The 12,488-nt window shown below is 39.0% G+C and overlaps 1 protein-coding gene across 1 annotated transcript in view; it reads left to right on the top strand.

Moving 5' to 3' along the window:
- LOC311081534 (NACHT, LRR and PYD domains-containing protein 3-like) overlaps nucleotides 1–12,488 on the top strand; it is a 161,951-nt gene that overhangs the window by 59,512 nt on the left and 89,951 nt on the right. The window contains exon 11 of the mRNA XM_084112079.1: nucleotides 5,681–5,727. Coding sequence (XP_083968205.1) covers nucleotides 5,681–5,727 — 47 coding nt within the window. The remainder of the gene's footprint in view (nucleotides 1–5,680; nucleotides 5,728–12,488) is intronic.

Raw genomic sequence — 12,488 nt, 5'->3', positions numbered from 1 at the left:
AGTCACAAGGGAAGTTCCATTTGTTTGTACTTCTGTTGCTGTACTGCAGGCTTCTGGCATGGCTCATCTTCAGACCGCAGTGGAAGAAGGCCTTGACCTTCCGGAGTCCCCCTGCCTCAGGCCGATCCAAAGTCTGTCACAGTGTCCCTCTGCAATCAAGCCAGATACCTCAGGAAAAGTGCTCTGTGCAGGGAAAGTTTCAGAAAGTTTTAAAGTTTACAAATATATATATGTATGAAGAGTTCAGATGCAAAAACCTCTAAATGCCATCTGAGATTTCCTCCTAGAATGATTATTTTTATGAAGCTTGTATATTTAAGTTCAGTAATTTCACTTAAATGGAAATGAAAATTACCTATTAATTGCCATTTAAGTGAAATTATTGAACTTAAATATACGAGCTTGATAAAAATGATCATTCTAAAAGAAAATTTCAGATGGCATTTAGAGGTTTTTGCATCTGAACTCTTCATACATACATATATATATATATATATACTGTATATGAGTTCATCCTCATCTGCGTTTTCAAGAGAGAGATTAATGGTATCAATATAATTTAAAAAAGGTCTCCATGTTTTTGTCACGGGACTGGAGGATGAACCCAATAGCAGACAGTATGTAATCACACAAGGTTTATTTATAACAGAAAACAGGGAAAACAAAGCCCACGAGGGGGTAAAACAGAGGTAAGAAAGACTGACCAAGACAATAACTAAACTAAGAACTGGGATATACTACAAATAACTCTTACTTGACAAGGAACTCTTAGCAATGGTACAAACACAGGCAGGTCACACATAGAATGACAATGAACCGACACAGGACAGAAAACATGAGGGGATTAAATAGAAAGCCAATGAAGAGAGTAACAGGTGATAACGGTGAAACAATAATGACTAAACAAGGATAACAAGGGGGCGGGGTTAAGTAACGAGACACCACAAGCACATGGCCCAAACAAATGTCCATGTGCTTGTAAACAAAACATTGGTCTGTCATAATCCTGCCTCAAGACTAAAGAAAGACAAAAACTAGATGGCAGGATCATGACAGTTTTATGAAAGGTTTTTAAAGACCCTTTCAAAGACAAACTGATTTTTGAAGAAAACCTGATTTGTTTTTTTCAAAGTTTCAAATATTTTAGACCAAAACTCTGTCAGACCTGGACAGGACCGGAACATGTGAGTGTGATTGGCTGGAGATTGTTTGCACCTATTGCAACTGTCACTTCTGTCTGGGTATATTTTGGCTCTGTGAAGAATCTTGCATTACATCAAACTGTGCCAGGCACAAATAGAGGAAGAATATACAAAATCAACTATATAATCCCACTCTATCTAAGTATAGTAACCCCCAGCTCTTGTTCCCAAGTATGTTTGAGTGAAGTAGAGGGGCCAGGATTTAATGAATCTATTAATTCATAAATGACAGAGATTAACCCAAGTGTGGACACCCTTCTTTCTCTTAGCTCAGACAGAAATGGGTAGAATTTTAGAATCAGGAGGAAAATTAGAAAACTGGGGAAACTGATTTTGTACAAAATGTCTGATCTAAAAGAAGCGAAAAAGATCCGTTTTATGAAGTTAAAACTTTTCTGACAATTCTGAAAAGGATAAAAATATTCCTTTATCATAAAGACTTCTCGATGGTACTGGGATCCGTAGAAGACCAGTCACAAAAAACTGGATCAGAACATGATGGTAGAAAAGATAAATGGTTTACTATAGGAGCCAGAGCAGATGGTCTGATTAACCCAATATGCTTCCTAAATTGAACCCGTATTTTAGGTAAAGCGAGGTCCCCTTTGGACTTTGGGAGTTCGAGTACAATTTTCCTAATCTGTGCACACTTGCCACCCCACAAAAAAAGTGTGACAAAAGTAGAGTGACAAAAATGACTTGTTAATGAGAAGGGGTATATGCTGGAAGAGATATAAAAATGTGCGTAAAATTGTCCTTTTAACCAAGTTAATACGGCCAATTAACGAGATAGGAAGAGAGGACCATTATATATATATATATATATATATATATATATATATATATATATATATATATATATATACACACCTGCCTTATAAACATCAATTAAAGAATTAAAACATTTTCTAGAGATATCTTTGTGATCTTAGTGATGAATACGCCTAGATATCTTAATCCTTCTTGAGACCACTATAAAAGTATGTTGGGAAAGTGGGAAAGGGAAAGTATGTTGGGAAAGTGTCTCAGCTGCGGGCTAACAGGGAACAATTAGCTCTTTTGAAGATTTAATTTGTGACCAGAGTTTGCCAAATGATGCAAAAATCTTGAGGATTGGTGGTAACGATGAAATTGGGTTAGCTATATATAAAAGAAGGTCATCTGCATAAAGGGACAGTTTATAAGAGGTTCAAAACCAGGTAATGCCCTCAAACTTTTCCTCACTTCACAACCAAAAGGCCAAATAGCCAAAGCAAATAATAGAGGCGAAAGGGGGCAACCTTGGCATGAGCCTCAATGAAGGGGAAAGGCTTTAGAAAGTGTTGCATTGGTTTGCACAGATGCTACAGGGGAGGAGTATAGTAATCGAATCCATGATAAAAAATTGGAGCTGAAACCAAATTTATTTAAAAAAAAATAAAAAATACTCCCACTCTACCCCGTCAAATGCCTTCTCAGCATCAATCAGTCCCTCCAGGATTTCGCGATTTTTTTGTGTGATTTTTGCGATCAAAATGACTGATTTTGTGGTGGTAATTTCCAGAAATTTGTGAAAAAATTTGCGATTTCTATATTTTATAATTAGGACATCACATTTACCATAATAGTATTATGTCAGATGCACAATAGTCATACATGACACAAATCACAAACAAAAGAATTCTAATCAAATTCTCATCAAATGAAAAACTTTTGAAACAGCCTATATTAAATATTAGAGCAGGTGTAGTAAATATTAAGAGCAGGTGTAGTAATCAGGCATGTGATTGGCGAAGGACAAAAAAGCAGGAAAATATACTGAAATTCAATCAGGCAATCATACATTTCACAATTTTATATTTATATATGAATGTCAAGAATTCAGAAGTGTGTATATTTATATAGCCTACACTACACAGAAATAACATACAATTAAATTATGCTTATTTTAAATGTATTGTGCAGGCTAGGTATACAAAAATACAGGCTTTTAATAATCTTTCAGTGCGCAAAACCATGAAAATATGAAACGCTTCAAAACAGAGCGCACAAAGTGCGTATGCGCATCGCGGGCGCAGAATGATGTGCTCAAAGCAACATGGAGTCACAGTGTTCAGCGCTGCACAAGTGCGCATTTAAAAGTTCACGGCACAAAGCGAAGAAATGTCGAGCGCACAAATCCTAGTGTCTATCTGTCCAACAGTTTATTGATCATTTGTTTCTTCACAGTTTTAAATTCCAGTTATTGTGCGTTTGATGTCGATTCATAGTCCTTGTGATGTGTGTGATCTAACAGGCACACGGTAGCGAGTCGTTTAAAAACAGCAACAAACTCCAACAAAATAAAGTCATTTTATGCAAATACACAGCCTTTTATCTACAGATCAGGCATTATAATGTGAATATCATATTGGAGAGAGTTTTACCGTGCATGTATGCTGGAAGAGGCGCGCGCGCTGTTTGAATACTGAATGGAGAATGATTGACAGCCGCAGAGGAGGGAAAACAAGTTTTCGTAAACTTTAATGATGTAAATAGACTTCTGTCCCTCACATTAAGCTATGAAATAGGCTTCAGATGAATTTGTCACCCAAACTGACGTGAAAAAAGTGGGAGGCGCCGAAAAGCGCGCTGTTTGCATCCCTGTACTTGGAAAGGAAGGAAAAATGCATCTCTTTGCCATCTGTAACCATGGTGACGTGCCGCCCGGTGTGGCCCTGTTGCGCCGGGACGGCGATTGTGGTTTAAATGCGTTTTACATTACAGGCTTCAGTAAATCGAGGAAAAGGAGTTTACCCTTTTACCGCAACATCTGTATCCACGTAAAAATGCATTGAAACTTTAATTAAACTAGAGATATCAAATGGGTGATTATAATTTAATGTGTTGTGAGGTCTTTTTCATTTTTGTGATTATTTTGCGGTTAAATTAGGAATTATGCAGGATCGCAAAAAAATGCGACAATTTGTTGATTTTGCGTTGTATTCAGCGATCGCGGAATCGCGAAAAACTGGAGGGACTGATCAATGATGGTATTAAAAAGTCTTCTGGTATTATAAAATGAGTGTCTCCCAGTCATGAAACCTGTCTGGTCAGGGGAAACAACAGCAGGCAACGCTTGCTGAAGGCGAAGGGCAAGAACCTTACATAGAATTCCACATTTAACAATGAAATTGGCCTGTAGCTACTGCAAAGCAGTGGATCTTTATCTTTCTTAAGCAACAATGAAATGGATGCCTCAGACATGGTTGTTAGGAGCCGGCCTGAAAGAAAGGCCTCATTATATACTCTTTGTAGAATTGGGGCTAAAATGGAGGAGAAAGTCTATAAAATACGATGGTAAAGGCATCAGGGCCAGGAGATTTGCCATTGAATTGAAATCAATTGCCTCTTATATTTCTGTGGTAGACACAGGCCTGCCCAAATCATTTGTGGAGCCATCGTTAACGCAGGGGAATTTTAGTTGATCAGAAGTGTTTGGGCCATTCCACATTTTTGAGTTACATGTTCACTTCGTCTGGTGTAACGGGCGCCTCGGCTTTCATGTTCGCTTGGATGTTTTCGTTGTTTTACTTGCCTTTTTAGATGGGTACTGTTATTCAAAAGTTGTCTTGTTAGTGTTTGTAGTGTGTCAGGAAAAACTCGGTGGGGTAGTTAAAGGACACTGAATGGGGAAGTCCTTTACTCCCTTACACTGCTCACCGGAAACCCCCATACATGACTTTTGTAACACAGCTGAAAAGCTACAGGATATTTCTCAGTAATGAGGCAGTAACGTCGCTGTTCTTAAACCCTCTGGGGTCTGAGGTGTTTCTGGGCCCTGGAGAATAAAATAGGCTTATGATCGGAGAGCAGAACATCTGAGAACACAATATCAGTGGCATCGAGCCTGTAAGATCCAGCGTGTGGCCCTGAATATGAGTAGAGTCGTTGATCCTCTGCGATAGATCAAAAGCATCTATTAGACTAAGAAACTCCTGCGACAAGGAATTTGACAGACAGCAAACATGAATATTAATATGACGACCAGAAACAAGCAAACATCTAATAAACACACTCACTCACAGCCCAAAAACACACACCCCATCAGACACACACACACACACACACACACACACACACGTATATAATGTTACATTTCTAAGTTCAGTCGTTACATGATTTCTCTATTATACTTTTTTATTATTATTATTGATTTATTTTATTTTATTATTGATTTATGTTATTATTATAATTTTTGCTTTATCTACCCATGAATATATATAATATTATTTTTATTTTCCTGTACATAGATGTACATGTTGTTTTAATGCTTTCGCAATACAAAATGTAATTGTCATGCCAGTAAAGTTTTCTGAATTGAATATAATTTAATTGAGAGAGAGATTGTGTGAGTGTGTTTTTGTGTGAGTGAGTGTGTGGAGTGTATCGGTTTGTGTGTGAGTGAGTGAGTGTGTGTCTGGTTGTGTCTTTACTGATTAACTGTGTGTGTTTTGTAGTGTGGATCATGGAGGAGAGATCAGGATTACAGCAGGACCATACAAATGTACGTCTACACACACACACACACTCACTCTCTCTCTCTCTCTCTCTCTCTCTCTCTCTATCTCTCTCTCTCTCTCTCTCTCTCTCTCTCTGTCTCTCTCTCTCTCTCTCTCTCTCTCTCTGTCTCTCTCTCTCTCTTTCTCTCTCTCTCTCTCTCTCACTCACACACACACACACACACACACACACACACACACACACACACACACACACACACACACACACACACACACACACACACACACAGGCGCACATATCTTTGTGGGGACTCTCCATAGACGTAATGGTTTTTATACAGTACAAACTGTATATTCTGTCCCCTTACACTAACCCTACCCCTAAACCTACCCATCACAGAAAACTTTCTGCATTTTTACATTTTCAAAAAAATATCATTTAATATGTTTATTAACCCATTTCCCTCATGGGGACCGCTGGCTGGTCCCCACAATGGAGGTGATCTCAGGTTTTACTATCCTTGTGGGGCCATTTGGTTCCCACAATGTAATATAAACAAAAACACACACACACACACTTTGACGTAGTGGTTATAATCTAAGATAAATTGCTTATTTAAAAATAATTCCTTACATAACAGAAATTGCAAACAAAGTAGAAATTATGTATCTATAGACATAGACATAGACATATATATATATATATATATATATATATATATATATATATATAGTGAAAAGGATACGTTATGATTTTGTGTATAGAGCTAACACGATTGAACACATGCTGAAGTATTTGAAAGCGTGCACTTCTGATGATCTGTTGTGATGTTGGTATGGAGAGTTTTGAAAATGTGGAAATTGTGCAGTTAAAATAAACTGTAAAAGGTCAGACAGTTTCATAATTCCTGATTACAGAAAGATCTTAACTTAAGAATACTATCACATCTTTCTTTTGTTTATTTATTTATTTTATTTGTTTATATCTGTTTAATCTTATCTGTTTGGTAACCATGGCGATTTCAGTAACCTCATTTAGGACAAAGCTATTATAGACTGATATTTCTTAAAGGGATAGTTCACCCAAACATGAAAACTCTGTCAGTAATAATCACTCTCCCTCATGTTGTTCCAAACCCGCAAGACTTTCGTTCATCTTCCGAACATACAGTTTTGTACAATCGCTATGACACTTTTTTCCATACTTTTAACACATTTCCTAAACTCTTAACGCAGCAACACACCTACAACACACAATGGATTATATGCACGGCCACTTCCTGGTTTAGGTGAGCCAGATCAGTCATTTACGGCCAACTGTGCAAAATCAGACGTCTTTCTACACTCGTTCAGCATCAGTGATGCACACCGCCTTATTCAGGAAAACTACAAGGCTTTGTCCCGTAAACTGGGGAAAAGGATTTAAGTTGTACATATCCAGTTATATTCATGACTGTGAAGGTTATCGATTATCAAGACTGCTGTTATGATGTTGTTTACGAGATAGGATCGCTAGTTACAAACAGTTAACGCGTTTACATAGTGTTTTACGTTAGTTATCAGCATTTAAATGAACAATTACGTGTCTAGGTCCTCTCCCATGATTACCAGGCTCGACATATACACTAGTATGTGGTTAAATAACATGAAACTGTAAAATACCACAATCGCTACTTAGCAGCAGCCGCTTATCTGCCTTTGCTTTACTGTGCATTAAAATTAAGATTACGCTGGTCCTATGGTCTGAACCCGCTCCATCGACAAACGTGCGATATCGATCGCGAAGGATTATGCAGAGCTGACAGTTAAAAGTTACACATGCCTGTCAGATGAATACAACCAAAAACTAAAGCCCCGCCTCACCCAGTCCGGGTACAGGACCTGGTTGAAACACTCATCTAGCTGGCAGAGAGCCCTTCAGCACCGCCCTAAACACGGTCGAGCACCGCTGGACTAATATATCTATGGAGGTGTTTTGTCATGTCAAATGTGTTAATAATGCCATCAGAATGCAACCAAAGCTCAGGATAGCAATAAGCAGATGGCTATTAATAATTGTAAATCATACAAAATAAATGCCATGATCACTAGATTTTATAGAGGTGTTACTGTAATGATTTTGTTGATGGTGATCAGCAACCAGATATTGATAATGTGGAAGTTACTGCCTTCTGCCTTGGCATGACTTCTCACTTTCTGCTGACAATACAAAGGCAGAGTACAAGAGCCTGCTACTTTAGCTAGAGAGCTAACAAGAGTCTGCTACTGTAGCTAGAGAGCTAACAAGAGCCTGCTACTGTAGCTAGAGAGCTAACAAGAGTCTGCTACTTTAGCTAGAGAGCTAACAAGAGCCTGCTACTGTAGCTAGAGAGCTAACAAGAGCCTGCTACTGTAGCTAGAGAGCTAACAAGAGTCTGCTACTTTAGCTAGAGAGCTAGCAAGAGTCTGCTACTTTAGCTAGAGAGCTAACAAGAGCCTGCTACTGTAGCTAGAGAGCTAACAAGAGCCTGCTACTTTAGCTAGAGAGCTAACAAGAGCCTGCTACTTTAGCTAGAGAGCTAACAAGAGCCTGCTACTTTAGCTAGAGAGCTAACAAAAGCCTGCTACTTTAGCTAGAGAGCTAACAAGAGCCTGCTACTTTAGCTAGAGAGCTAACAAGAGCCTGCACCTTTAGCTAGAGAGCTAACAAGAGCCTGCACCTTTAGCTAGAGAGCTAACAAGAGTCTGCTAACGTGAGCTAGCTTACAGCATTCATACACACACACACACACACACACACACACACACACACACACCATGCTGTAGATAATTAAATTATACTGTTTAAAGTCCAATTTTTAGAACTGTTCACTGTGTACACACACACACACTCACTTACTTACTTACTTTCTCTCTCTCTCTCTCTCTCTCTCTCTCTCTCTCTCTCTCTCTCTCACACACACACACACACACACTCACTTACTTTCTCTCTCTCTCTCTCTCTCTCTCTCTCACACACACACACACACACTATTTTTTTTCTCTCGCACACACACACACACACACACACACACACACACACTCACACTCACTCTTACATACACACTTTTACACATACACATACACATACACATACACACACACACACACACACACACACGCACACACACACACACACACACACACACTATTAGGGGTGGGCGGATCGATCCTGAAGAATCGATACTGATGTGGTGTCGAAAAGGATCAATCCTCAAATAAAAATATCAATCCAAATCTGTGTTTTTTTTCCAGTAATTTTTTATTAATTTAGCACGCAATTCAGTGCGTAAAATAAGCTTCTAAGTGGAAAAATGTTATAGTGGAAATAATTGTGTAGGACAGAACTTTTTCTCCTAGTCATCTGGATACAAGACGAAACCAGTCAATCCCAGAGAGCGTTGGATGCTGGTGCTTCGCTGAGCTCACAGGCCCAGTGCGTTAATGGGAAACGAAGCCTTGCTTAGATGACAGAGAAACAATCGGGAGTTATTTCGCAATAAACAAACCAAAAGTGTACGTAACGGTTCAAAATGTTGACGTCAGTGAGATTTCTTTAATGAAATTATTTTTATTCAACAAGGATCGATGCATTAAATTGATCAAAAGTGACAGTCAAGGGTTTTACACTGTTAAAATAAATCTACTTCATATAAATGCTGTTCTTTCAACTTTGTTCATCAAATAATTCTGCATAAAATGTATCATGGTTTCCACAAAAATATGAAACTGTTTTCAACAGTGATAATAATAAGAAATGTTTCCTGAGCAGAAAATCAGCATATTAAAATGAATTATCATCATGACTGGAGTAATGATGCCGGAAATTCAGCTTTGATCACATGAATAAATTACAGTTTACTATGACATAGAAAACAGATAGCCTATGTTAAATTGTAATATTACAGTTTTTACTGTATTTTTGATCAAATAAATGCAGAAGAGAATTAAAACCTTACAGACCCCAAACCTTTGAACAGTAGGCTAGTAGTAGTAGGCTAGTACTGTAATTAGGGTAGTTTTGTAAAAGTCACTGACTAATAATTACAGGCGAGTTGAGAGCACAAATCACAAAATATTTAGGCCTAGTAGTCATGCAAACGTATTCAGATTTAGCATATTAATGATGCATTCACCTCATAAATCATGACACACTGCTCTAGCACAGGAAAGTGCATACAAGTTCAAGCGCATGCTTTTAAAATGAAAAAGTATTGGTAGCCTATTGATATCGATATCGGCGATACTGGCCCTGTATTTACTTGCTATCGGATCGATACCGAAATTTGCAGTATCGCCCATCACTACCGACAGTGAGTGTGTTTTGTGTGCATGTGAGTGTATTAGACCTGCACTTGCACCCTCAGACCTGCTCGCTCAGACACCAGCGCTTCCTCTGCAATCGACGCATAGTGTGGTTCATATCGGATTGAGAACAGCTCCCAATGTCGTTCATAAATCGTTTCTGTAAGTATATACATATAAATAAATATATATCGTCGCTGTCGGGCGGAAACCACGCGCCGCCGCGTTTGTCGAACACTAATTCACCATGCCAGAATAAAACCCGACTTCAGAACAATGCATAGCGCCACTCGTCGTGATGTGCCAAAACACTTAATTATAAACTTCAACATTTCATTTAAAACAATCTCAAAACGCTTTGTGACTTTTTGAAAAGCCGTGAATGCATTACTGCCACTGGAACCATGAACGTAACAGAATACTGGTTCTGATTTTATTGTTTGTCGTTTAAAGGGACTATGTGTAGCTTTTTAGGTATTTTATTATCTAAAATCAATATTTTTATTAATAAATATGCCCTCAATGGTGTACAAATACCTCTGCCAATGATCAGACTAATCCTCGTAAACGAAGAATTTATTATCTTTATACACATGGGACGGGTAGGTCCACGGAGGCTTCCATGTAGTTCCGCCATCTTGAAAAACTATAATAGCAGAGAGGGACAAAAAGTACGAGGACAACGCGTTTCGTTCAGAACCAGCGTCACGTGACTGAAGCCAGCAGAAGCGGAGGAGCAGAGCTTTGTTCACAGTATTTGTATTTATTCAAGACATTGTGATGTCTGTTTCAAAAACTGACCACTGAGATGAACCGCTCTTGCAAAGTGCCTGAAAACAACATTTCTGGACTTCTGGAAATAACAGAAATACAGAAATAAACAAATAATGAATGCGAAAGATAAATAAATCCACACTTCAGTTGTTAACACTTCAGTTCCCCCTCAGGCGACAGCAGCTCCTCTAGGCTCATCATGGCCAAACTTGTGCTCTTCTGTCCGGATTAAATGAGCTCTGACGCTTCGGCATGCTAACGCTATGATATGACGTAGCCAGCACGTGGACTCCATGTCGTGGAGGCTTGGTTACGTTTTTAACCAATGATATATCAGATATTTACTTGACACCGCTTTCAGCCAATCGTTTGTTTGACCAGAGATCTTACGGCATTAGCCGCTATGCTGCTGCGCCCCAATAATAGACTTCTTTGAGATGAGCTAAATCTGCGCAGAACCGATCACCGGTGATCAGAGCGAGATGCATGCCGGTTAGAAATGTGTCCGAGTGCGGTCCGCCTTGCTCTGATGTCATGCTGACGTATGTCTGAATCTCTCGCGAGCGCAAGGCGGACCTGTCGGATTCTGCAGTCGAGCGCAGTTGCTCTCCACCGACTGCGCTGATCAAAAGCATGATGGGAAACGACTTGCTGATGACACAGCTTAATGCTCATTGGCTTAAACAATCGTGATGAATTGTTCTCTTTTAAAAAAAAATATTTTAAAACTCTGATATCATGTTTTTATGTGTATAAATTAGAGATGCACCGATTGATCGGCTGGTGACCGGAATTGGCCGATTTTCACGTGATCGGCCATGACCGGCAACCGGCCGGTCAGTCTGACATATGCCGATTTTATGCCGGTCAAATGCACTCGGGCGCCGCATGATTAACCTTTAGAGCGGTACGGTTTCATATATGGGATTTTTATTTCTGTGCCCCTGAGAGTAGGTAATGGTGCCACATTTAGAATGTTCAGTGACGTCTTATAACTGCCAGATTCAAACTGTGCTTTCGCGCGTTGGCTGGCGCTGAGCCAGAGTCGGACGTGTTCAGCGCTGTCATATGTCACAACTAAGCAGTGTTTTCAACCTCATAATGTTTATTTTAGGTTTCAGATATTTAAATACACATAAGCACGAGTAAAACAATGCATTTGGAGTTTGTAAAATACACACTGATGTCTGTGGAAGCAGCAATAACAGTCTATTCAAATATAATTTGCCGACATGTGTTATTCATAGACAAACATAGTGGAAGTAACTATAAAGTTTACTCTATTCTTCTCAGTTCACCGGCCACTTTCTTGCATTTATTTCGGGAGAAACTGATGAATTGACGTGCTGTAAGTTAAATCCGACTGACAGGACAACATTGCGACGCCCATCTCATGTTATAGATCAAGATTATTTATAAAGGTTTTTAAACAACCAAACACACTCACTTACACGTATTTGAGAATCGGAATATCAGATAGGCTAGTTGATGACATGGTAACTTAAGCAAGTTTGTGAATATTTTGAATAAAAAAGGAAAAGCGAAATAAAAGCGACACATCTGTCATACAGTATTATTGTGGCTGCGGTGTATCGCGTGACGCGTCGCCATGGAAACATTAAAGGAAACGTTCGCCTTGAAAAAACTCTGGGGGTGGGGGAGTCAGTTAGAATATTTTAAACTTACGCGTGAAAGGGTTAAAGAAAAG

This window comes from Abramis brama (genome assembly GCF_963993115.1).
Source record: "Abramis brama genome assembly, chromosome: 4".
Taxonomy (NCBI): domain Eukaryota; kingdom Metazoa; phylum Chordata; class Actinopteri; order Cypriniformes; family Leuciscidae; genus Abramis; species Abramis brama.
This window is presented reverse-complemented; position numbering and strand designations above follow the sequence as displayed.